Source organism: Chiloscyllium punctatum, chromosome 8 (assembly GCF_047496795.1).
Source record: "Chiloscyllium punctatum isolate Juve2018m chromosome 8, sChiPun1.3, whole genome shotgun sequence".
NCBI classification, from domain to species: domain Eukaryota; kingdom Metazoa; phylum Chordata; class Chondrichthyes; order Orectolobiformes; family Hemiscylliidae; genus Chiloscyllium; species Chiloscyllium punctatum.
Window position 1 is genome coordinate 111,079,597 of NC_092746.1, and position 22,232 is coordinate 111,101,828.

At 44.0% G+C, this 22,232-nt stretch overlaps 1 protein-coding gene across 2 annotated transcripts in view; it reads right to left on the minus strand.

Moving 5' to 3' along the window:
* dpp6a (dipeptidyl-peptidase 6a) overlaps nt 1-22,232 on the minus strand; it is a 1,516,786-nt gene that overhangs the window by 1,255,259 nt on the left and 239,295 nt on the right. The window contains exon 1 of one of the 2 annotated variants that reach the window (XM_072576239.1): nt 17,537-17,770. The exons of the other annotated variant lie outside the window; for it this stretch is intronic. Coding sequence (XP_072432340.1) covers nt 17,537-17,581 — 45 coding nt within the window. The 5' untranslated portion in view covers nt 17,582-17,770. Of the gene's footprint in view, nt 1-17,536; nt 17,771-22,232 lie in introns of those variants that run through there. 2 annotated transcript variants of the gene reach the window in all.

Below are 22,232 nucleotides of genomic sequence, written 5' to 3' on the forward strand. Positions count from 1 at the left end.
GTGGTTGGAGGGTCCCAAGGCAGAACATGAGGTGTCCTTCCTCCAGACATTGGGTGGCTCGGATTTGGCAGTGAAGGAGGCCCAGTGCCTGCATGCCTGGGGCAGCACGGTGGATCAGTGGTTAGCACTGCTGCCTCATAGCACTAGGGACCCAGGTTCGATTCCAGCCTTGGGCGACTGTCTGTATGGAGTTTGCACATTCTCCCTGTGTCTGTGTGGGCTTCCTCTGGGTGCTCTGGTTTCCTCCCACAATCCAAAGATGTGCAGGTTAGATGAATTGGCTGTGCTAAATTGCGCATCGTGTTCAGGAATATATAGGATGTGCAGAAAAATCTGCCATATGTGGAGGGATTCTTTGGGGCCTAGGATGGAGATTTACACAGTTTGCAACTTAATGACGGGAAACCAGCCTCTGTGCAGATATTTCAGAAACAAACACAGAGAACCCTGGAGAAACTCAGCAGGTCTGGCAGAATCTGTGGAGAGAGAAACAGAGTTAATGTTTCAAGTCCAGTCTAACGCATGTTCAGAATATGAGCACTTGTATGGTCAATACAAAAACATTGGAAATGTTCTGAAAAATATTTGGAAAGTCATTCTTGGCTCTAATTATGACAGCTATTCATGCACCCTGCAAGATTACAGGCGGAGACACTTGAGAACAGATTGGATCAACTGTCCCATTCTTTTGAGAGATACTATGGATTGCCACATTTCAAGACTTGTAACCCACCAGCTTTATGCGCACCAGCTATGAAACTCAAATCAACTAACTGAGCTCACATAAAGTTAAAAATCACACAACACCAGGTTATAGTCCAACAGGTTTATTTGGAAGCACTAGCTTTCGGAGCATTGCTCCTTGAAGGCAGACAGAGAGAGAGAAAGGTGTCAATGACAGTGAGTGAGGAGGGGTTTGGGAGATTGCTGCCTCAGCTTCTGTCACAGGATGAGGGCATTGCTAGCTAGACAGCATTTATTGCCAATCCCTAATTGCCCAGAGGGCAGTTCAGGGTCAACCACATTGCTGTGGGTCTGGAATCACATGCAGGCCAGATGAGGTAAGGATGGCAGATTTCCTTCCCTAAATGACATTAGTGAACCAGATGGGTTTTTCCAACAATTGGCAATGGATTTATAGTAGTCATTAGATCCTGATTTCCAGATATTTCTTGAATTCAAATTCAAATTCAAATTCCACCATCTGCCTTGGTGGGATTTGAACCGGTGTCCCCAGAACATTACCAGGGTCTTTGGATTAACAGTTTAGTGATAATACCACTAGTCCATTGCCTCCCCTCCTGTCACCTCATGATGCCCTGACGTTTCAGCTTACTTCAGTTTCCTACACCCTGCTTTCATCCCACTGTGTCTTCTTCTGTAATTTCTTGGAAACATTACTTGTAAAGATTGCCTAAGTTAGCCCTTACCCACAAGGGAAGTTGACTTCCAAATAAATAAACTTTTACATTGAAATCAATGTCCCTTCATTGATTCTCCACCTCCAGGCAATAATTTTGCTTTACCTGGCTGCTCTTTGTAGGATTTGCCTCTCTCGCCAGCTTTCAAAAGTATTCTAACATGCCCCCTGTGCGGTCCCCCACTGTTCATTCCGTTCTCCCATCCTCCTCACTGTGGAAGCAGCTTCCTTTTGTCTTCTGCTTCACTTTCAAACTCTTTCCTGCCCTCCCTGCTCACTGTCAGGTATGTGCTATCATTCCAATGGGGCTGCCTGGTAGACGGGGAATGTGGGATGTGTGAATTAACACCAGCTAGCCTCCTTTGTGGCGCTGGGAATAATTACTGATCAACAGCAACATTCACATTAGTTCAAAGTGACTCCTGTAGGCAGTGACAGAAATACTGCAAGACAGCTTCAAAAATCCTATTCAGAACGCTCCCACACTACAGTGGGCTGCATGAGCCTAAAGGAATTCCTGCATATCATCTTTTCTTTCATAGGGTTTCCACACCGATAATGGGATGATGGGATAATCACCTATTGAGGTACTCTTCTTTCCTGGCTGACTATTACCAATCCCTTTGTCTGTCTTACCCTTTATCTCTGACTGTCTGGAACTCCATCTCCACGCGTGTGCTCACATCTTTTCCTCCTGCACACCCCACCATCAGCACAAATCCGACATTTTCCAAGCTGCTTCTAGTTCTGAAGGTTATTAGAGCCGAAACGTTAACTCTGTTTTCTCTCCACAGTTGCTGCCAGACGTGCAAAGCTTCTCCAGCAATTTCTGTTTTTGCTTGCCTCAGATCTCCAGCATCAGCAGTCTTTATTATATTTTAATAATCGAGGACCCCAGCTTAATAGTCTAGAAAATATGGTTCAAATCTCACCATGGTAGGTGGTGAGGTTTGAATTCAATGAACATAACGTCATAGTCATAGAGTCATAGAGATGTACAGGATGGAAACAGACCCTTCGGTCCAACCCGTCCATGCTGACCAGATATCCCAACCCAATCTAGTCCCTCCTGCCAGCAACCAGCCCATATCCCTCCAAACCCCTCCTATTCATATACCCATCCAAATGCCTCTTAAATGTTGAAATTGTACCAGCCTCCACCACCTCCTCTGGCAGCTCATTCCATACACGTACCACTCTCTGTGTGAAAAAGTTGCCCCGTAGGTCTCTTTTATATCTTTCCCCTCTCACCCTAAACCTATGCCCTCTAGCTCTGGACTCCCCGACCCCAGGGAAATGACTTTGCCTACTTACCCTACCTATGCCCCTCAAAATTTTGTAAACCTCTGTAAAGTCACCCCTCAGCCTTCACATAGAGTCATACAGCACAGAAACAGACCCTTTGGTCCAATCAGTCCATGCTGACAATAATCCCAACCTAATCCTACTTGCCTGCATTTGGCCCATATCCTTTCAAACCTGTCTTACTCATGTACTTATCCAAACATCTTTTAAATGTTGTAACTGTACCCACATCCACCACATCCTCAGGAAGTTAATTCCACACACAAACCATTCCCTGTATAAAAAAATTGCCACTCATGTCCTTTTTAAATCTTTCTCTTCTTGCTTTAAACATACGCCCCCGGACTTGAAATCCCCCACCATAGGGAAAAGACACCTGTCATTCATCTTATCGATACCTCTCATGATTTTAAAAACCTCGATAACGTCAGCCCTCATCCTCCTACGCTCCAGTGAGAAAAGTCCCAGCCTATCCAGCCCCATTCTATAACCAAACCTTCCATTCCCGTCAACAACTTAGTCAATCTTTTCTGAATGCTCTCCAGTTTGATAATATCCTTCCTATGACAGGGAGACCAGAACTGGACACAGTAATCCAAAAGAGGCCTCACCAACATCCTGTACTACCCCAAAAGTTAGTCAAATGGTGACCATTGTTGATTGTCTGTAAAAACCCATTTGGTTCACTAATGTCTTTGGGGAAGGAAATCTGCTGTCCTTGTCTGGTCTGGTCTGATCTATAGGTGACTCCAGACCAACAGCAACATGACTGATTCTGAACTGCCCTCTGGGCAATAACTGCTCGTCTGGCCAGCGATACCTATATCCCTCATACAGTATCTTTTTGAAAATTAAACATATCATTGGTCGAACAGCAGGGAAAACAAGACTTCCAGATTGTGCTTTTTCTTTACTGTCATTTAAACTCCTCTCCCTATTGAGAGCCCATAGGAGTCTGTCTTATTTCTGAAAGCCCCATAGAGCTGAAGATCAAGTCCCTTTTGTTACAATCTGGCAGCGAGAGCACCCACACAGTGGCATCTTCTCCTTTAGATGATTTCATAAATAGAGTCTTTTGATTGGCCTCTCAACCAGCAGAGAAACTTCCTTTAATCAACAGTCAGAACTAAATCATCAAATTCCCAACTGGGCAATCCCATTATTGTTGAGGGGAGAATAGATGGGAGGGGTAGGATCTTTGTAGTGCTGTGCTACTGTCCCTATCTCTGAGCCAGAAGGTCTGGGTTCAATCCCCACCTGACAAAAACAAACCAAAGAACTGCAAATGCTGGTAATCTGAAACAAGGGCACAAACTGCTGGAGAAACTCCAACAGGTCTAGACGTATCTGTGGAGAGGGAAAGCAGAGTTAACATTTCGGGTCCAGTGACCAGTTCTTCAGGAGGATCACTGGATCCAAAATGTTAACTACTTTCGCCCCACAGACCTGCTGACTTTCTCCAGAAATTCCTGTTTTTGTTCCAATCTTCACCAGCTCCAGATGTGTCAGAACAGGCTGATTTAAAATATCCATATGGGATGGTTTAATTCTGTGTTTGAACATGCACTGGTAGGAAGGAAAAATACTGGTATTTTGGAATATAAGCTTAAGTAAGATGTTTGACATTTTAAAACATCCTAATTGTTCAAACTTAATTGTACCCAAACATCCTTCCTATAATTGATGAAATGTATTCGACTTTGATCTTTTACTATAAATTCTGGGTGCCATGTGTCCTGCCACACCAGCTACCTGACGACAGGGTAGTGCTCCGAAATCTTGGATTTTCAAATACATGTTTAGCTCTAACCTGGTGTGGAGTGATTTTTGACTTTGTCCACCCCAGTCCAACACCGGCACCTCCATATCATATAATAGAAGAACCAACATAGAACGGTCACAACAAACAGTCAGCCTGTCATCTCGGATAAACTCATCGAAACCATACCCCCAACCTTTTCCCCCAATGCCGCAAATTTTCTCTTATCCATCCAATTTCCAGTGAATACCTTGACTGAATCTACCGCTCCAACATTCTCAGGCTCAAACAAAAAATTGTCTTCACGTTGCCAGTGCGTTTTATTGGCAAACAATTTAGATCTGGTTTGTGCTCCTCCCACCAATGGGAACACAGTTCCTCCCCCTCTGGTCTGTCCTGAGCGCTCGTGAATTTGATCACTTTGATCACTCCTCTCAATCTTCTCTTCGGCCCAGCTTCTCCAATTCACATAAAAATCTGAAGTTTCTCTTCACTGAGAACATTCCGTCAACTCTTGCTTGCAGTTTCTCGAATGCCTTCGCACCTGTCCCGAAATGTATTATACACCTGTCTGAAATCACATGACACCAGGTTATAGTCCATCAGGTTTATTCAAAACCACAAGATTTCGGAATGCAGTCCCTTCCTCACACCTGATAAAGGAGCAGCGCTCCGAAAGCTTGTGATTTTAAATAAACCTGTCAGACTATAACCTGATGTCGTGTGACTTCAGACTTTATCTATCCCAGTCCAACACCGGCACTTCCACATCATGCTACACTCCAGATGTGGTCACACTAGCCTTTTTGGAAAGGCCGAACCTAAATTTCTTCCTTTTGTGTACTACGGCTCCACTCATAAAAGTTCAATATCCCAAACGTTTTATGAACTACTTTGGAAAGATATACGGTTACTTCTCTGATTTGTGCACGTGTCCGCCCAGCTCCCTCCACCTGCACCCCCTCCTCTGGAATTAAATCCTTCTAATTTAGATCATCGTTCCTCAGTCTTCCTCCCAAAATTAATAACTTCAGACATCTCTGTCTTGAAACGCATAAAAGTGGATAAATCCCCAGGACCTGATCAGGCAGGCAGGCCATTCCACACCCCTACTACTCTGAGTAAAGAAACTACCCAATATCTGTCCTAATCTATTTAGGTGTATTTAGATAAATGCGAGGTCCTGCATTTTGGAAATGTTCAACCTGGGGCTCAGTTACCAGTGATGCGCCGCAGGGATCTGTTTTGGGGCCACTGCTGTTTGTCATTTTTATCAGTGATCTGAATGTGGGCGTTGAAGGATGGGTTAGTAAGTTTGCAGATGACACTAAGGTAGGCAGAGTTGCGGATAGTGCCGAAAGATGTTGCAGGTTACAGAGGGACATAGATAAGATGCAGATCTGAGTGGAGAAGTGGCAAATGGAATTTAATGCGGGAAAAGTGTGAGGTAATTCACTTCGGAAGAAATAACAGGAATGCAGAGTACTGGGCTAATGGTAAAATTCTTGGCAGTGTAGATGAACAGAGGGATCTCGGTGTCCAGGTGCATAAATCCCTGAAAGTTGCCAGCCGGATTGATAAGGTTGTTAAGAAGCCAGATGGTGTGTTGGCGTTTATTGGTAGAGGGATTGGGCTCCAGAGCTTCAGCTGTACAAGACACTGGTGCAGCCGCACCTGGAGTATTGCATACAGTTCTGGTCACCGCATTATCGTAAAGATGTAGAAACATTGGAAAGGGCTCAGAGGAGATTTGCTAGGATGTCTCCTGTTATGGAAGGAAAGTCTTACGAGGAAAGGCTGAGGGAACTGAGACTATTTTCGTTGGAGAGAAGAAGAGTTGAGAGGTGACTTAATTGAGACGTATAAGATAATCAAAGGGTTAGATAGGGTGGACTGTGAGAGCGTTTTTCCTTGGATGGTGAAGGCTAACACAAGGAGACATAGCTTTAAATTGAGGGGTAATAGATTAGGACAGATATCGGGTAGTTTCTTTACTCAGAGTAGCAGAGGTGTGGAATGGCCTGCCTGCAACAGTAGTAGACTCGACGACGTTGAGGGCATTTAAAATGGCATTGGACATATAGATAATAATGGAATGGTATAGGTTGGATGGGCATCAGAATAATTTCACGGGTCAGTGCAACATTGAGGGCTGAAGAGCCTATACTGCATTGTAACGTTTCACGTTCTATGTTGGAGGATTTGAGCTATAGGGAGAGGTTGAATAGGCTGGTGTTGTTTTCCCTGGAGCATTGGAGGCTGAGTGTTGACCTTATAGAGGTTTATAAAATCATGAGGGGCATGGATAGGATAAATAGAGAAAAGCTTTTCCCTGGGTTGGGGGAATCCAGAACTAGAGGGCATAGGGGAAAGACATAAAAGAGACCGAAGGGGCAACTTTTTTATGCAGAGGGTGGTACGTGCATGGAATGAGCTGCCAGAGGAAGTGGTGGAGGCTGGTACAATTGCAATATTTAATCTGGATGGGTATATGAATAGGAAAGGTTTGGAGGGATATGGGCCAGCTGCTGGCATGTGGGACTATTTTAGATTGGGATATCTGGTCGGCAAGGAGGGTTGGACTGAAGGGTCTGTTTCTGTGCTGTACATCTCTATGACTTGATGAGGTGTACCCAAGACCTCTGTGGAAGCTAGGGAAGTGATTGCTGGGCCTCTTGCTGAGATATTTATAACATCGATAGTCACAGGTGAGGTGCCGGAAGACTGAAGGTTGTCTAACATGGTACCACTATTTAAGAGAGGTGGTAAAGACAAGCCAAGGAATTATAGAGCGGTGAACCTGACATCGTTGGAGGGCAAGTTGGTGGAGGGAATCCTGAGGGACAGGATGTACATGCATTTGGAAAGGCAAGGATTGATTAGGGATAGTCAGCATGGCTTTGTGGGTGGGAAATCATGTCTCACAAACTTGATTGAGTTTTTGAAGAAGTAACAAAGAGAATTGATGAGGGCAGAGCAGTGGACATGATCTTTATGGACTGCACTAAGGCATTCAACATGGTTCTTCATGGGAGACTGGTTAGCAAGATTAGATCTCATGGATTACAGGGAGAACTGGCCATTTGGATACAGAACTAGCTCAAAGGTGGAAGACAGAGGGTCATGTTGGAGGGTTGTTTTTCAAACTGGAAGCCTATGAACAATGGAGTGCTACAAGGATTAGTATTGGGTCCACTACTTTCATTTATATAAATGATTTGGATGTGAGTTTAAGATTTATAGTTAGTAAGTTTGCTGATGACACCAAAATTGGAGGTGCAGTAGACAGCAAAGAGGGTTACCTCAGATTACAACGGGATCTTGATCAGATGGGCCAATGGGCTGAGAAGTGGCAGATGGAGTTTAATTTAGATAAATGTGAGGTGTTGCATTTTGGAAAAGCAAATCTTAGCAGGACTTATACACTTAATAGTAAGGTCCTAGGGAGTATTGCTGAACAAAGAGACCTTGGAGTGCATGTTCATAGCTCCTTGAAAGTGGAGTCACAATTAGGTAGGATAATGAAGAAGGTGTTTGGTATGCTTTCCTTTACTTGTCAGAGTATTGACCACAGCAGTTGGGAGGCTGTACAGGACCATTGGTTAGGCCACTGTTGGAATATTGCGTGCAATTCTGGTCTCCTGCCCATCAGAAGGATGTTATGAAACTTGAAAGGGTTCAGAAAAGATTTACAAGGATGTTGCCAGGTTTGGAGAGTTGGAGCTAAAGGGAGAGGCTGAGCAGGCTGGGTCTGTTTTCCCTGGAGCGTCGAAGGCTGAAGGGTGACCTTTTAGAGGTTAATAAAATCATGAAGGGTATGGATAGGATAAGAAGACAAAGTCTCCTCCCTGGGGTGGGGGAGTCCAGAACTAGAGGGCATACATTTACGGTGAGAAGAGAAAGATATAAAAGAGACCTAAGGAGCAACTTTTTCACACAGAGGGTGGTACGTGTATGGAATGAGCTGCCAGAGGAAGTGGTGGAGGCTGGTACTATTGCAGCATTTAAAAGGCATCTGGATGGGTATATGAATAAGAGGGATTTAGAGGGATATGGGTCAAGTGCTGGCAAATGGGACTAGCTTGGGCTTTTGCCGGAAATGTCAATTTTCCTGCTCCTCGGATGCTGCCTGACCTGCTATGCTTTGCCAGCATCACTCTAATCTAGCTTAGAATATCTGGTTGTCATGGATGTTAGACCAAAGGGTCTGTTTCCATGCTGTTTCCACCTCTATGATTCTGCATTCAATTTAATCTGCATGTTTCTGCCTATTCAGTGAGCCTGTCTGCACCCTTTTGAAGTTTATTACTATGCTGCTCATTTCACCATGTGGTCATCGAGTCATAGAGATCGAAAGCCGTGAAAAAGACCCTTCATCTGTGCTGGTCAAAACCAATCATCTAACTATTCTGATCTCATTTTTCAGCACCTGGCTCATAGCCCTGTATGCTTTGGTATTGCAATTGAACATCTGAATACTCCTTAAAGATTACCTGGGTTTCTGCCTTACCACCTTTACAGGCAGTGAGCTCCTGACTCCCACAAGCCTCTGAGTGAAAAAGCTTTTCTTCACATCTCCTCTAAATGTTCTGTCTCTAAACGTGCTTCCCCCTAGTCATTCATCCCTCCATCAGGGTAAGCTTTCTTCCTGTCCCCCCTGTCTATTCACCACAAAATATTTCTATCTCAGTTATATAGTCCAAGCTCTACATCAGCTGTAAGCTTTGAACATTAGACTATTGAATCTAGAGTACTTGCCTCAATTATTCCACATGACGATGAGGTCCACATTCACATCACTCTCCAGGTACCACTCTTGGGATGGCAACTGCTCTGCCCAGGAACGTAAGAAACTACAGAGAGTTATGAACACAGCCCAGTCCATCACACAAGCCAACCTTCCATCCACTGACTCCACCTACACTCAGAAAGGCAGCCAACATCGTCAAAGGCACCTCCTACCCTGGTCATAATCTCTTCCAAACTTTTCCATCAGACAAAAAATACAAATGCTTGAACACACGTACCAACAGGTTCAAGAACAGGTTCTTTTCCGCTACTATTCAATTTTTAAATGTACCTCTAAAATTTCAAATTTCATGTTGATCTTAGTTTTTATGCACTTCTCTGAAGCCATAACTCTGTATTCCCTGCTCTGATCAATCACCCAAAAATCTTTGTATAGTATGATCTGCCTGTACTGCATGCAAAACAAAACTTTTCTCTGTATCTAGGTACATGTGACAATAATAAATCAAATCAAATCAAATTAGGTAAAGACGTTTCTTCTGAGTTTCCTCATTTGACGTCTCTTCGAATCTTATCAGCCAGTGAATTTCACAGCATGTTCCTACTTTGATATCACCGACTCAGCTTTTGTTGGCCATCCAGTTACACAGCACCTTATCAAGTCTGTGTGCACTAAATCAACCCCATACCCTCATCAAATCTGACACACATCAGCAAAACTTAAGCAAATTGCTGAAAAACAGTTTGACTGTAACAAATTGCAGTTATTTCAAAGTTGCCCAAGTATCTATTCATTTTGTTTGAACTTTCATATCTAAAAGCTGACAAACCAGCAAGATTAAACAAACAAAGTTCTCAGGAAGGGTCATTCGACCCAAAACGTAAACTCTGATTTCTTCTGCTGAGCTTCTCCAACAATTTCTGTTTTTGCTTCTGATTTCCAGCATCCGCAGTTCTTTCTGTTTTTAGATTAAACAAACTGACGGTCAGTTTCGGGGTTTATCTTTAACACCATCTTTTGAACAATGGTAAAACTTTTGTAATGTTAATGGGGAGCCGATGGCCGAGAGGCATTAATCAGGAGACCTGGCGAATGCTTTGGGCACTGGGTTGGAATTCAATCATGACATTTAGGGGAATTTGAGTACTTTAAAATTAAACATCTAATGTACCTCTAAAATGTACCATGAAGCTATGTCAATTGTTAAGAAAATCCAATCTCATTTACTAATGTCCTTTAGGGAAGGAAATTGCCATCCTTACCTTGTCTGAGACAAAAAAAATCTGCAGATGCTGGAATCCAAAGTAGTCAGGCAGGAGGCTGGAAGAACACAGCAAGCCAGGCAGCATCAGGAGGGGGAGAAGTTGATGCTTTGGGTGGAACCCTTCTTACAGTTCTGAAGAAGAATTATATCTGAAACGTTGACTTCTCTCCCTCCTGATCCTGCCTGGCTTGCTGCGTTCTTCCAGCCTCCTGCCTGTCTATTATCCTTACCTGGTTTGGCCTACATGTGACTCGAGACCCACAGCAATGTGGTTGACACTCTTATATGTTAATGTCTGACTTATATCTCAATATCTTCTGTAAGTCAAAATGGTGCAGGAGCATAGTGACATTAGATACTTTTCATTATATTTATTTGTTAAATATAAGTGACAATAAATAATTCAATTGAACCGCGTTCTGGGTAATTAGGGGTAGGTAATGAATGCTGGCCCAGCCAGTGATGCCCATACCCTGTGAATGAATTTTTTAAAAGTTCAGCATTTCTCTGCCATCATCCCTGTATCTGAGGAGGATTACGGACAGTGGCCCCAGAGTGTATTAATTTAATTCCTTTAACGCTCTCGGGACCATTTTATCTATTATTGGCATCTTATCAACTTTAAGTGCAGCACTCCTAACCAATAGTATTTTTAAAATCAATCTTAAGCTATCCAGCATCCCAGCTACCTCCTCTTTGTGGCATCTGAGTAAGGCAGATAGAAGGTTTTGTTTTAATATTCCAGCAGTGCTCCATGCCTCCATCCTCCAATTGGCCACATTCCTCCTTCGAACACCCTTTTACTTGTTACATGCTGAAAAAGAACTTTCGCAATTCCCTTTTATGTTAGTTCCCAGTCTCAGGTTGCACACATGCTCGCTGAGCTGGTAGGTTCGCTCTCAGACATTTTATCACCATGGTAAAAACAATGACTGCAGATGCTGGAAGCCAGACTCTGGATTAGTGGTGCTGGAAGAGCACAGCAGTTCAAGCAGCATCTGAGGAGAAGTAAAATCGACGTTTCGGGCAAAAGCCCTTCATCAGAAATAAAGGCAGAGAGCCTGAAGGGTGGAGAGATAAGCTAGAGGAGAGTGGGGGTGGGGAGAAAGTAGCATAGAGTACAATAGGTGAGTGGGGGAGGGGATGAAGGTGATAGGTCAGGGAGGAGAGGGTGGAGTGGATAGGTGGAAAAGGAGATAGGCAGGTAGGACAAGTCATGGGGACAGTGCTGAGCTGGAAGTTTGGAACTAGGGTGAGGTGGGGGAAGGGGAAATGAGGAAACTGTTGAAGTCCACATTGATGCCCTGGGGTTGAAGTGTTCCGAGGCGGAAGATGAGGTGTTCTTCCTCCAGGCGTCTGGTGGTGAGGGAGCGACGTTGAAGGAGGCCCAGGACCTCCATGTCCTCGGCAGAGTGGGAGGGGGAGCTGAAATGTTGGGCCACGGGGCGGTGTGGTTAATTGGTGTGGGTGTCCCGGAGATGTTCCCTGAAGCGCTCTGCTAGGAGGCGTCCAGTCTCCCCAATGTAGAGGAGACCACATCGGGAGCAACGGATACAATAAATGATATTGGTGGATGTGCAGGTAAACTTTGATGGATGTGGAAGGCTCCTTTAGGGCCTTAGATGGAGGTGAGGGAGGAGGTGTAGACGCAGGTTTTGCAGTTCCTGCAGTGGCAGGGGAAGGTGCCAGGATAGGAGGGTGGGTTGTAGGGGGAGCGTGGACCTGACCAGGTAGTCACGGAGGGAATGGTCTTTGCACAAGGCAGAAAGGGGTGGGGAGGGAAATATATCCCTGGAGGTGGGGTCTTTTTGGAGGTGGCGGAAATGTCGGCGGATGATTTTATTTATGCAAAGGTTGGTAGGGTGGCACCAGGGGCGTTCTGTCCTTGTTACAGTTGGAGGGGTGGGGACTGAGGGCAGACCATGTCAGGTAACATCATCAGTCAGCCTCCAGCGAAGCGCTGGTGTTCTGTTAGGCTTGCTATTTATCTGTCTCGGTTTGTTGTGGTGGGTGATGCCACTTCCAGTTCTGTTTCTGAGAGGTTGGTAAATGGGGTCCAAATCGATATGTTTGTAAATGGAGTTCTGGTTTGAATGCCAGGCCTCTAAGAATTCCTGTGCATGTGTTTGTTTATCCTGTCCCAGGATGGATGTATTATCCCAGTCGATCTGGTGTTCCTCTTCATCTGTGTATCTGGATATCAGCGATAGTTGGTCATGTCCCTTGGGGGCTAGTTGGTGCTCATGTATCCCAGTAGCTAGTTTCCTACCCATCTATCCAATGTAATGTTTGTTGCGGTCCTTGCAGGGTATTTTGTATATGACGTTTGTTCTGCTACTTGTTGGTACGGGGAACCTTTAAATTCATCAGGACCTGTTTCAGTGTGGTGGTAGGTTTGTGGGCTACCATGATCCCTAGGGGCCAGAATAGTCTGGTCATCATCTCTGAGATGTCTTTGATATATGGCAGGGTGGCTAGGGTTTCTGGGCATGTTATGTCTTCTTGTTTAGTTTAGGTCTATTGTGCAGGAATTTGCATACTGCGCTTATGCGATAACTGTTGCTCCGGAATATATTGTGCAGGTGTTTTTCCTTGGCTTCTTGTAGTTCCTGGGTGCTGCAGTGTATTGTGGCTCATTTAAGTAATGTCCTGATGCAGGTCTGTTTGTGGGTGATCGGATGATTGCTCCTGTAGTTGACTATCTAGTCAGTGTCAAAGAGTGTGGCGCTGGAAAAGCACAGCCGGTCAGGCAGCATCCGCGGAGCAGGAGAATCAACACTTCAAGCATAAGCTCTTCAACTGGAATGTTGGGGGTGGGGTGCAGATAAGAGGGGCTGAGAAATAAACCAGAGGAGGGTGGAGCTGGGGGAAGGTAATTGGGAATGCGATAGGGAGATGAAGGTGGGGGTTGATGGCGATAGGCTGGAGTGGTGGGTGGAGCGGATGGGTGGGAAGGAAGAAGGACAGGTAGGATAGATCAAGAGGGCAGTGCTGAGTTGGATCTGGGATAAGTTGGGGGAAGGAAAATGAAGAAACTGGTGAAATCAACATTGATTCCGCGTGGTTGGAGGATCCCAAGGTGAAAGATGAGGCATTCTTCCTCCAAGCATCAAGCGGCTAGGATTTGGCGGTGAAAGAGGCCCAGGACTTGCAAGTCCTTGGTGGAGTGGAAGGGAGAGTTGAAGTGTTCTGCCACAGGGCGGTGGGGTTGTGGCAACCACATGGAATCAATGCCAATTTCACCAGTTTCCTCATCTTCCCTCCCAGACCTTATCCCAGATCCAACCCTCCAACTTGGCAATGCCCTCTTGAACTGTCCTACCTGTCCATCTTCCTACTCACGTATCCACTCCACCCGCCGCTCCAAAATATCACCATCAGCCCCCACCTTCACCTACCTATTGCATTCCCAGCTACCTTTCCGCCAGCTCCACCCTCCTTTGATTTATCTCTTAGCCCCTCTTGTGCACTCCCTACATTCCTGATGAAGAGGTTATGCTTGAAACGTCGACTCTCCTGCTCCTCAGATGCTGCTTGACCAGCTGTGCGTTTTAATTGCCACACCGTTTGACTCTGATCTGCAGCATCTGCAGTGATCACTTTTTCCTACCTGGTCACTGTGTGCGGCTTTCCTGTAGACACTGGTCTGCAGTTCTCATTCTACTGTGACATCCAGGAAGGGGTTCTATTATTGTTTTCTTGCTCTTTAGTGGACTTTATACAGGGTAAGGTTAATGTTTATGTGCTTGTGGGTTTCTTCTAATTTGTTGTGTTTCATGATCACAAAAGTGTCATCCACATAGCGGACCCAAAGCTTGTGATTGCCAGTCTCTTTTTATATTCCCCCTTCTATTTCTCCCTCATTGTTTCTTCACTTCCTCCTCAAACCCTCTGTCATCTCAACTCTATTAACCACCTGAGCATTATTCTTTACCTTTCACTTTTATGTGGAGTCACAGAGTTGTGAAATCATCGAGACATGCAGCACAAAACAGACCTTTCGGTCCAACCTGTCCATGCCGACTAAACTAGCCCCACTTGCCTGTCCTTGGCTCATAACTCTCCAAACATTTCTTATTCATGTACTTATCTAAATGTCTTATAAATATTGCAACTACACCCGCATCCACCACTTCCATCGAAGCTCATTCCACACGTGAACCACTGTCTATGTAAAAGAAAAATGCCCCTCCTGTCTTTTTTAAACCTTTCTTCACAAACCTTTCTTTTCTCAACTTAAAATCTCCCACCCTCGGGAAAACATACCTGCCATTCACCTTGTCTATACCCTTCTACCTATAGTTCATTCTTTAATTCTTTCATTATCTAGGGAGATCTGGATTTGATTGCCCTCTTTTTCCCATTGTCAGAACGGACCTCACCTGTACCACAATTATTTCCTCTTTAAAGGCACAGTTCCAATTTTGCCCGACCAATCTTTGTTTCCAATTCAATGGACCAGATTGGTGTCATCTCACTAAAGTTGGCTCAATCTAATTAATTACTTTTTTACTGTGGATTGCTCCACAGCTAACCTAAACCTAATAATACAATGATTACTGTCTCCTAAATGTTCCCATCTAATACTTAATTCACTTGATTTACCTCATCCCCAAAACCAGATTTAGATATCCTTCATTCCTCAGTGGTCTGAAAACACACTTGTGTCGAAAAATCTCCTAAGCTTTAGAAATTCTTGCCCCTCTCTGCCCCAACATCACCAATCTGCATTCTCATTATAACTGTTCTATCATTCTCACATTTCTCTGTAATTCTTTGCAATTATTTTCTGCCATATCATTCCCACCAAGTGGTAAAATACTCGCAACACTGGTGCTGACATCAGATGTGATTCTGCAATTGGAAAACATTTATTAAGTCATCCTGACCATGCTAAAAATTACACCAGCAACCAAAGCAAAATTATCAGCTAACCTTGCAATGTGATTTTTATTCATTGTCTATAGAGGCTACATACATTCACAGGCAGAACCCTGCCCTTTGCAGGTAAAAGGAATATATCTGTACATTGCATCTTTTTCATTGAGAAAGGCATTGTAAATCCTGCCAATCTCTGCTGTAATTCCTACTGTAAGGTCTTGGCCAGAGTCCACCTTCCTGGCCCGAGTTCAATCATATTATTAAAATTGGTAGTTCTTGCTGCATCTGCCTGCCAACTACCGTGCAATTAATCAATACCCTCTCCCCATGTTGTATAAGTTGTTGCTCATTTTCTAAGTTTGGTTTCTTCTGTCCAAGTCCTGGTCAGTGCAAGATTAAAAGTTTCAACTCGGTGTCTCTATTTCACAATGTCTGGGTCTCTAACAGCTCAATCATTTGCAAATGTCAGTTTGAGACATAGTTTTGTCATGGAAGCTGATGACTGTATTTGCATTCATAGATGCACACACCCACGTCCAGAATTTGTGGAAGAAGTAACGGCAAAGTTATCAACTCGCGCGGAAAGAGTCAACTGGATGCCATTTTCTGGATGTGAAAATGAAGAGACTTCTGAGCTACCCTACTCCGGCAGAAGGTATTAATGTTTCGCTTAATTGACTGACTGTTAAAAATGCATGGAATATGTTCCATATTTCTACTTACCCACTAGACACCCAAATTTCCAGAATAAATAAAGGTGTGTCTGTCACTATTTAAATGGATTGCTAACAGTTTGGGTGGTCTTAATTACAGTTAACAACCACTGACACTTCAAATTACTTACTGTTGGAGATTTAGAAAAAGTACTGTAATATTTTTCTGGTTCTTTATCTTTCTCTCCATTTGCAGTCCTCCTTGTTTTGCTTCCTTTATATAGATTGATAGAACAACATAGAATAGCCTTTATTGTCACATATACTCAACAAGTAGAGTAATTATATGTTGTCAATTACAGCACCAACTTAGATACAGAAATACCTAGGCACAGCTTTGTTGATACTGTTAAACAGTTTATTCTTTACATGCCCTGATTCCAACTGTCTATCTCAGTAAAAATTCTTCAAATTAATGAAGGAGGTACTGGTTGTGAAAGGGCTTTTGGACCCTGAAGCTTGCAATGAGGTCAAGGAGCTGCTACTCACTGGGCATAAATAGCACAGTGTAGGTGGGGTTAGGCGAAACACACTGACAGCAAGGCAGAAGTCTGGAGTCTAGCCACTTGAATGTCCGAAGCGGATGCTGAACAACGTATAAGGTAGACTGACTAGTATTAGGCAGTAGAGTTCATAGAGTAATCTTGCAATGATTTGGATTTCCAAATACCATGCACATAATAATTTTGTGTTCACATATAATCATCTATGTTATAATAAAGATCAAGCCTAAAAGACAGCTCTTGACCTTGTCTTCTCCTGGATTAGACTGTGTTGAAACCAAACTGATACAAAGCCATACTACTACTGGCCCAGCCCATACAGGGGACAGATCTCCTATAGAGGGCGCCGGGTTAAGGGAAGGAATTTGTCACCAATCTGCGGGTAAGGAGCTCTCTCTGTATGCTCCAGAGCGGTTGGCTACATTATCCAATCCTGCCAACCTATCTTTTCTCCCGCAGGTACTTCAACTCGCTTCCCCCTAACCGGACCATCAGCTCTCCCCTGCACCACCCCAAGGCGTTCACCAAGCCCCCCTCCCTCTCTCTCTCTCTCCGGGTAAGGATGGTCTTTTGCACCGTTCACTAACTTCACTGAAAGATCACCACCGCCACACGTCCAAGCCCCCAGCAAACCACTGGGCTTCTTGTCTCTAGTCATTGTGAAGGGAAACTACATTTCAATTCAACATCCGCATGCTCGCTTTTTTGTCAAGGGCTGGATTGGGATAAGTGGCATTGCCCGTCACACACACACACCACAGGAACACAGCAGAAGAGTCCACGAGTTTGCAGAGTGGCAACTTTCACCTCCCTTCGGCGTCCCGAGAGTTCAAAGCAGTAAAAGTTGATTCCCAATTCACGCAGAGCAAGATGGTGATTTTCTTTTTTTTAAGGCACAATAACAATAGCTTCGGGGGTACGATAGGTACAATTTTGCTTACCTGGCTGCTGGTTTGCGTGTTTACTTTCTGATGCGTCGCTATCATCACTGGTGCAGGGAGAGAGAGGAAATCCTCTCACAAAGGAAATCCGCCGGGGTGTATCATTCCCTGAAGACAAGCCGTTCACCGAGACCCTGTTCAGAAACGGGCTCCGGGATGGGGCACTGTCACAAGTACCTCGGCAGGGGTATCATTCCCACCAAACCATTTTCTTTCACAAAGATGTATCATGGAACGGCTCAGCTCTTTTACCGATTCCCTCCTTTCTCGGGAGGTGCTGTGTGGGCTCAATACTATAGATCTATGGCAACGAGTGCAGTTTTAAACTGCATTGGGTGGTGCTGTTCAGACAACCAGGGGAAAAAAAAATCGAAAAAGTTGGATTTTTTTTTTGCTTTTTCCTGCTTTATAATATAAGCTTTAGATACACATATATATCCAGTTCTGATAGTTCTTTCACAGCTTGACGGTGGACACCTCTTTAATCAGTTTTAGTCTGGTGCAGTCGTACATCACTGCTTTTATTTATTCCGTCTCATTCTTGTATCGTAAATTATCCAGTCTCCCAAGCTGGGCTTGGAAGCAAAATAGAGAGGTAGACATGTTAATTTAGCCAAGAAACTCAAAAAAAAAGATGAAAAATGACAAGGTATTCATATCAATCAAACTGGAGAAAAAAATACACCTCCTATCCCTCAAGTGTCTGCACCCTTCACAACTTACATTTACATAGTGCCTACACCATAGTAGCAAGTGCCAAGGTGCTCCACACTACTCAAGAATCTCAACACCATTGAAATACCAACTTAAAGTGGGCCAATTGATTGGAACCCATGTACCAACATAAATGGTCACTCTCTCCACCACCAACTGTGGCAGAAAGGTGAACCATCTATAAAATGCACAGCAGTACCTCACCAAGGCGCCTCTGACAGCACTGACTAAACTCTATCACCAAGAGCAGCAGATATATAGAGTCGTAGAGTCATAAAGATGTACAGCATGGAAACAGAACATCTGGTCCAACACGTCCATGGGGAGTGGTACGGTGGCTCAGTGGTTAGCATTGCTGCCTCACAGCACCAGGCTCCCAGGGTCAATTCCAGCCTTGGTTCATTGTCTGTGTGGAATTTGCACATTCTCCTTGTGTCTGCGTGGGTTTCCTCCAGGTGCTCCGGTTTCCTCCTACAGTCCAAAGATACGTAGTGAATTGGTTATGCTCAATTGCCCATAGGGTTAGGTGCATTAGTCAGAGGGTTACTCTTCGGAGGGTCGGTGTGGACTGGTTGGGCTGTAGGGAATCTAATCTAATCATGCCGACCAGATATTCCAACCCAATCTAGTCCGACCTGCCAGCACCCAGCCAATATCCCTCCAAACCCTTCCTGTTCATATACCCATCCAAATGCCTTTTAAATGTTGCAATTGTTCCAAAAACACTTCCAATCTTCTCTCCAAAGTACACACCATCCCAAAGTAGATACATCACCAATCCTTCACAGTCGCTGGAGCTGATAACGTTTTATTCATTCGCGGGATGTGGGTGTCACTGGCTAGGCCAGCATTTATTGCCCATCCCTAGTTATCCTTGAGAAGGTGGTGGTGAGCTGCCTTCCTGAACCACTGCAGTTCATGTGATGGCGGTTGACCCACAATAGCCTTAGGGAGGGAATTCCAGGAGCTCTCCTAAATGTTGAAACTCTCATCCTAACAGTACTGTGGACATATCTACCTCCTCCTCCAAGTCTGCACTTTCTCAAGAGCAGTTTGAGATGGGCAATGAATGGTAGCCTAGCCAGCAATCTCATTAAAGAATACAAATACCTTGAGTGTAATCTGGCAAAAGATATTTGTTATCTATATTTAAGTATTCACTTGTGTTGCTATAGTCTTCAGGATGATGGACCAATCACTGGAAAATGGGATTAAGTGTAGTCAGGTCATTGTTGACCAGAATGGATATGATGGGTTGAAAGGCCTCCTTTAGCATAACAAACATCTTTGCATTATTTTACAGAAGTTCATTCCAAACAAGTAGATAATATAATAGGCAACTAAATACTTGGGGCAGCAAGGCAGGTGTTAAGGAACATTATAAAAGGAGAGAGAGAGAGAGAGAGAGAGACAGATGGAGGGTTTTGAGGAAGGAATGCGAAAAGAAAATCCTAGATATCTGGTGACACTACTGCCAATTATATTCGCAGCAGAAGTAAAACTGGAAAAGATGACAGTGATAAGAAGGGGAGAAATCATGGAAGCATTTGCAAATGAGGGAGGGAAATTTTGCAAGTAGGTCAGGAGGATGGTTGGTCAGTGGGAGTTGGTGCAAAACAGAAAATGGAAACAGTGTTTCAGATGAACTTATGTTTAAGGAGGATGGGTGATGTGGAGCTGTCCAGCAGCACAATGGTATAAACCAGCTCAGCACTGACAAAAAAAAACATGAAAGAGCTGTTTCAGCAGTGAATCAGATGAAGCGGGGGTGGAGATGGTACAATATTATGGAGGCAAAGTAAGTAATCTCCATAACAAAGAAGATAAGAAGTCGAAAACATAACTTGGGGGCAAAGATTCTAAGACTTTATTCAAGAGTACTTAATTGTCTGTGAATCACTTTGGTGCAACTTGAAAATCCAAAAGGTACTAATGGCAAACAAACTCTGCCTTCCTTTTCTTCCTTTATCATTCTCCATGCCAGTGCTCTTCGCTTGCCAGAGTCACTTTTGCAATGACAGGCAATGTCAAATGTGACGTCTTTCAGGGCTGTGTAAGAGCAGACTGCTGCCACAAACATGACTGACCACCATATAGTTTTTTGGTAGAAGGCACCTCTTCACGTTGCCCTGGTCAGCTAAATGAACACTCTACACTTGGCATCTCTTGAAGCAGTCAGTGCTCATATAGTCAGAGTCATCGAGATGTACAGCATGGAAACAGACTCTTCGGTACAACTTGTCCATGCTGACTAGATACCCTAAATTAACCTAGTCCCATTTGCCTGCATTTGACATATATCCCTCTGAACCCTTCCTATTTATACACTCATCCAGATGTCTCTTATATGTTGTAATTGTACCAGCCTCCACCACTTCCTCTGGCAGCTCATTTCATACACACACCACCCTTTGTATGAACAAGTTGCCCTTTAGGTCCCTTTTAAATCTTTCTTTTCTCACTCTAAACCTACACCCTCTAGTTCTGGAAGAAAAGACCTTGTCTATTTTCCCTATCCCTGTCCCTCATGATTTTATAAACCTCTATAAGGTCACGCCTCAGTCTCTGATGCTTCAGGGAAAACAGCCCCAGCCTACTCAGCCTCTGCCCACAGCTCAAACCCTCCAACCCTGGCAACATCCTTGTAAATCTTCCAATTTCACAACATTCTTCCTCTCAGAGAGAGAGAGAGACCAGAATTGCACGCAATATTCCAAAAGTGATTTTATCAATGTTCTTTAACTGTACCCATTCTCCCTGTTCATAGAAATCAACCATATCTTCAGCAGGAATCTCAACTGCGCATGACATAATAGGAGCCCAAGTACCTGTCAGTGACAAGGTCAGTATTACTACCTATCCTTAATTCTTCTCAAATAAGCAAAGGCAAGCTGCATTCTTAAATATTTCCTGTCTGTGTAGTGAAAACATATTTATAGTTAACTTTGCTGTAATCACTTGATAAACTTCATTGCATACTAGGTCTATTCTCAGGCCAATTAGCATCAGATGTATTGCTGGGGGTTTGATGCATAGTATAGGCCACATGAGGTAAGGACAATAGGTTTCTTTCCTTATTCTTGGGGTCTAGGTAATTAAGCTTCATTAGCAGTAATGGGTGATGAATACATGAATCTGACAGGGAATAATAGTAGAGTGATACTGTTATTGGATTGATAATCAAGGGACATAAACTAAAGTTCCAGACACTTAAGTTCAACTCCCATAAAGACAGGCAGGGAATTTAAATTCAGTTAGTTTGTAAACCTGGAATGAAAAACTAGTCTAAATAATGATGATAGTCCTGAGACTGAAAGCAAAGTACAGTGGATGTCGAAAAATCTGAAATAAAAACAGAAAGTGCTGGAGAACCTCACCAAGTATGGAAGGACTCTTCCAAAAAACGAGTCACAGTAGACTTGAATCACTAACTGTCTCTCTCTCTCTCTCTCTCTCTCTCAGGATAAGGGCTGCAAAACCTGCTGAATTTCTCCAGCATGTTCTGTTTTTATTTATCCTTCTGAAAGCCACTGCATTTTCAAAAACATATCTGGGGTTTACTTCTTTGAGTGCAAAGAAACCTATTGTCTTTATATATAGAGAGAATAGAATCCCTACAGTGCTCTTCAGCCCAACCAGTCCACACCGACCTTCAGAAGAGTAACCCACCCAGAGCCATTCCCCCCTGACTAACGCACTGAACCTTCACATCCCTGAACACTATGGGCAATTTAGCATGGCCAAGTCGCCTAACTTGCGCATCTTTGGGTTGTGGGAGGAAACCCACGCAGACACAGGGAGAATGTGCAAGCACCACACAGACAGTTGCCCAAGGCTGGATTCAAACCCAGGTCCCTGGCGCCATGAGGTAACAGTGCTAACCACTGAGCTACTGTGCCACCCTCATCTGAGCTACACCAAACCCACGGTGATACATCTGATGCTTAACTGCTCTAAGAATTGACCTAGTGTGCCACAAAAT